This window comes from Ascaphus truei, chromosome 8 (assembly GCF_040206685.1).
Source record: "Ascaphus truei isolate aAscTru1 chromosome 8, aAscTru1.hap1, whole genome shotgun sequence".
NCBI lineage: Eukaryota > Metazoa > Chordata > Amphibia > Anura > Ascaphidae > Ascaphus > Ascaphus truei.
This window is the reverse complement of record NC_134490.1, coordinates 2,316,333-2,321,365: the sequence shown is the minus strand read 5'-3', so window position 1 is coordinate 2,321,365 and position 5,033 is coordinate 2,316,333. Positions and strand designations below refer to the sequence as shown.

The window sequence follows — 5,033 nt, the reverse complement described above, 5'->3', positions numbered from 1 at the left end:
GTGACGGGCCGCTCTGTAGCTCCATTACAGGGCGCACACGGGGACAAAAAGCTTTGAGTCGCGGCCGGACCTTCCCCTACTGTCATTATTAGGTTATATCTTGCAGTGCCAGTGAGATATATACTGTGCAGCAGGGGCCTTATATCCCAGTGGGATATATACTGTGCAGCAGGGGCCTTATATCCCAGTGATATATATACTGTGCAGCAGGGACCTTATATCCCAGTGAGATATATTCTGTGCAGCAGGGACCTTATACTCAGTGAGATATATACTGTGCAACAAGGGCCTTATATCCCAGTGGGATATATACTGTGCAGCAGGGACCTTATACTCAGTGAGATATATACTGTACAACAAGGGCCTTATATCCCAGTGATATATATACTGTGCAGCAGGGGCCTTATATCCCAGTGATATATATATACTGTGCAGCAGGGACCTTATACTCAGTGAGATAAATACTGTGCAACAAGGGCCTTATATCCCAGTGAGATATATACTGTGCAGCAGGGGCCTTATATCCCAGCGAGATGTATATACTGTGCAGCAGGGGCCTTATATCCCAGTGTGAGATATATATACTGTGCAGCAGGGGCCTTATACCCAGTGTGAGATATATACTGTGCAGCAGGGGCCTTATATCCCAGTGAGATATATACAGTGCAGCAGGGGCCTTATATCTCAGTGAGATATATATACTGTGCAGCAGGGGCCTTATATCTCAGTGAGATATATATACTGTGCAGCAGGGGCCTTATATCCCAGTTATATGCCAACGGTGGAGCTTTTTTGTTGCCTTTTTCACACCATAACTTAAAAAAAATAAATATATATATATAGATGATAATGAAGAACAATCGGCACTCCGTCTGGTAAATCAATGAAGGGGGTGCAAATCCTGTATGGAATAAATAGGCAATACGATACCGTTTGACGAATATCAGAGGCAGCACTCCAAGTGGGTAGTCAAAGAAACTTGTATTAATTAGACATAGTACCAACGTTTCGGTCCTCGTGCGGGACCTTTGTCAAGGTGAAGGTCACATCACCTTGACAAAGGTCCCGCACGAGGACCGAAACGTTGGTACTATGTCTAATTAATACAAGTTTCTTTGACTACCCACTTGGAGTGCTACCTCTGATATTCGTCAAACGGTATCATATTGCATATACTGTATATATATATACATACACACACACACACACACACACACACACACACACACACACACACACACACACACAAAAGTAATAAGACAAAATTACTATTATATATCTTTTTTAATTTTTTTTTATTGTTGTAAAATATTCCACTTAGAATAAAGACACCAGGTCCCTGTGGCCACATGAAAATCACACACAATCCTTTACTTCTCTTCAACAAATAGTTTATACAATAATTTAAATGTATTTCTGTGCCAAGGGAACCCTGTGTAACCCACTGCTCCACAATGCCCTGCACAATCCCCCCTGTAAAAAGCACAAATGCAGCATGTAGCATTACAGAATAAAACAACCTCAGCCCAGCTGAAAAAGGTGTGTACATGGTAATAAGTTAACCCTTTCAGTGCTGAGATGTGTTACTCGTAAGGCAAACAGTTTGGACACGATAGTGACAACGCAGCACTGTAATCCTGAGGGACACGCTGTCCTGTGACTTTATTTATCATCATACTTTGTGCGTTTAATTAGATGTCACAGCCTGGTATGGGAGGCACAGCCTGGTATGGAAGGCACAGCCTGCATGAGATGAATAACAAGACTTCTCTTTTCCTCGTTAGTGCGGCGCCTGTGCGTTTCCGACTATCTGAATGAGGCAATACGTTATGTGGTGTTTATCTCTTCACTGATGGGAAGACATGGAATACATCGCAGAGAAAAATACATCTGTAACAAGCAGGGCAGTCTGCATCAAACAGCAGTGTGTGTATGTGTGTGTGATACAGAGCAATGTGTATCTGCATCAAACAGTAGTGTGTGTGTGTGTGTGTGTGTGTGTGTGTGTGTGTGTGTGTGTGTGTGATACAGAGCAATGTGTATCTGCATCAAACAGCAGTGTGTGTGTGTGTGTGTGTGTGACACAGAGCAATGTGTATCTGCATCAAACAGCAGTGTGTGTGTGTGTGTGATACAGAGCAATGTGTATCTGCATCAAACAGCAGTGTGTGTGTGTGTGTGTGTGATACAGAGCAATGTGTATCTGCATCAAACAGCAGTGTGTGTGTGTGTGATACAGAGCAATGTGTATCTGCATCAAACAGCAGTGTGTGTGTGTGATACAGAGCAATGTGTATCTGCATCAAACAGCAGTGTGTGTGTGTGTGTGTGTGATACAGAGCAATGTGTATCTGCATCAAACAGCAGTGTGTGTGTGTGTGACACAGAGCAACGTGTATCTGCCACAAACAGCAGTGTGTGTGTGTGTGTGTGTGTGTGTGTGTGTGTGTGTGTGTGTGTGTGTGTGTGTGTGTGTGTGTGTGTGTGTGTGTGTGTGGCACAGAGCAACGTGTATCTGCCACAAACAGCAGTGTGTGTGTGTGTGTGTGTGTGTGTGTGTGTGTGTGTGGCACAGAGCAACGTGTATCTGCATCAAACAGCAGTGTGTGTGTGTGTGTGACAGAGCAACGTGTATCTGCATCAAACAGCAGTGTGTGTGTGTCACAGAGCAACCTGTATCTGCATCAAACAGCAGTGTGTGTGACACAGAGCAACCTGTACCTGCCTCAAAGAGCAGTGTGTGTGGGTGTGTGTGATACAGAGCAACGTGTATCTGCATCAAACAGCTGTGTGTGTGTGTGTGTGTGTGTGTGTGATACAGAGCAACGTGTACCTGTATATCAGTGCAGAGCAATGTGTATCTGCAGCATGCAGCGCAATGTGTACCTGTATATCAGTGCAGAGCAATGTGTATCTGCAGCATGCAGCGCAATGTGTACCTATAATATATAAACTGATGTACAGTATATCTGTAACATTCAGACTGATACATATCAGTAATGAACAGAGCAATGTTTTGCAGGTCTTTCTATACATGAAGGGGTTAAGAGATTCCATTTACAGTTCAAAGAGATAAAATCCTGTTTGTAAACAGAAATACGAAGCCGTTTTGGTTCAGCCGCTATTTCCGGAATGTATATGAAAGAACGCAGCAGTAAATCTATTGTACGAGAGGAAATAACAGAAAAATCGGTGTCCGCGACGATCCCCGGGACTTGCAAATAAACGTTTCCCATTATGAAAGATGATACAAATCAGTGGTGTACAGAAGGCCGTGCAATTAAATGGGCATCGCACCGGTCTGGTTAATAAAGCAACAGTTACTTGGTTGCAAATCAGTCTGTTCTCCGACCGATAATCTTGTGCTCGCTTGAATGGGGTTTCCATAATCCAATAGTGCAAGGGTGGTGGGGATACCGGACCACAAGTCCCACAATGCACTGGAACTAGACGTTGGATCGTCTTGGAACCAGCTTGGGTCACGAGTTAGATCTGAACTCGTCCGTCCTGTACATGTTCCCATTCTCCGTGCATCTCCTGTACCCGAGAGCAATACCCAAGAACATGCTCAATCCTGCAGAGGTTTTCCAGGCGGGCTTTAATGCTGCCCCTCGTTCAGTTCTCCGGGGGGTTTAATTCCCACTGTGGACAGAGAACTCCACACACGTCCCAAAGATGTTGAAATGCAAATTGCCCCTTCACCTACAGCGCACGCTCCTGTTTTTAATTCATTGGTTAGACAGAGGCGAAATCAGAGAGAAAGAGAATGTGTCCGATTCAAATCCGAACACACGTGACTCGCCCTCCTCTCCGGCTCTATCAGACAGCGATGTCCGTTCTGCAGCACGGGTCATCCTGGTTCCGGAAGGATCCGCGTTCTGTGGCGTAACATCGTCTTCCATAAGGCACGTCTCGTGCTGCCGGATCCGAGCAGCAGAGAGGACGCGGCATTTAGTAGCGGGCTCCCCGAAAGGAAGATGTTTTGTCCCTGATGTCTATTTTTAGGTAGTCACAGACTGGCCGTAATGCAGGGCAAGGGTCATCTCCGCTGCTGGACAGGGGGCCTCAGGGCAACCTTCTGAAAGAGGAACATTTATGGTCAGGAGTAAGTACGATGTGCTAGTTTCTAAGATGCTGATGAATCATTTTTACTTTTTGCTCGTCTCTGTATATATATATTTTTAGCTCTGTTTATGCCCACGGAGATTAGAAGCTCAAACGAAATATCACTGAGCAGAATGGTAAGGAATCATCATTCATTTTATCCCTAATTCTCTATCTGTGAATTTAAGGACCAGACTATGCGAGGCAGTCCCAGTGCTGGAGGAGGAGGGCAGGGAGGTGAGTTTTAAAGCTGTAATGAAGGTGAAAGTGTCACCTGGAAGGAGTATGTGTGGGCAGTGAGTAGGGGGGAATATTCACCACTATGATATGATTTAATCTGTGCTGCTACATTACTTGGTTTGACATTTTTTAAGCTGTATAGACTGAGGGAGGTTTCCGGGTGCAGAATCGCTATGGTTTTACTACCAGGAGGTGTGGGATCAGGAAATACCCACAAATATCTGTGGGATCTTAAAATGGCCACCAAAAGATGTGCCAATAAATGAGGGACCTAAGAGGCTGCCACTGCATCACCCTCCGAGTGTGTTAAAGGGTTAATAACATCACTTTCACAGTTGATGTAACCACAGAAACCCAGTCCTGTTTGTATAAATGACAGATCTGCAGTCTTGGGAGGACCCTCTCTGAGGTGGTGGGGCTGTCTGGTACAGATTGGAGGTGCGGGGCCCATTAAATATGTCTGCCGGTGTCTGACAATGCAGCCCCAGTTCTGCTGTGCTTACCTGTGAGGGCCCGGCTGTCGCCCTCAATGCCGATGGTTTCACAGGAGGTGAGGGGGCCGCAGGCGATGGCTTCTGCTTTAATTCCTTATATAAAACAAAACAACAAAAGACATATTCAAATTTGACTTTAGAGATGATTATGTTTTTTATAAAGGCTCAGTGAGAGGTATGTGCCGCTGATGTCTG

The 5,033-nt window shown here is 45.1% G+C and overlaps 1 protein-coding gene across 1 annotated transcript in view; it reads right to left on the bottom strand.

Moving 5' to 3' along the window:
* Window positions 1–1,271: 1,271 nt before the first annotated feature.
* The window catches only part of ADAM8 (ADAM metallopeptidase domain 8), a 68,316-nt gene continuing 64,554 nt past the window's right edge, over window positions 1,272–5,033 (bottom strand). The window contains exons 24-25 of the mRNA XM_075610304.1: window positions 4,848–4,931; window positions 1,272–4,078 (exon numbers count right to left, since the gene is read on the bottom strand). Coding sequence (XP_075466419.1) covers window positions 4,040–4,078; window positions 4,848–4,931 — 123 coding nt within the window. The 3' untranslated portion in view covers window positions 1,272–4,039. The remainder of the gene's footprint in view (window positions 4,079–4,847; window positions 4,932–5,033) is intronic.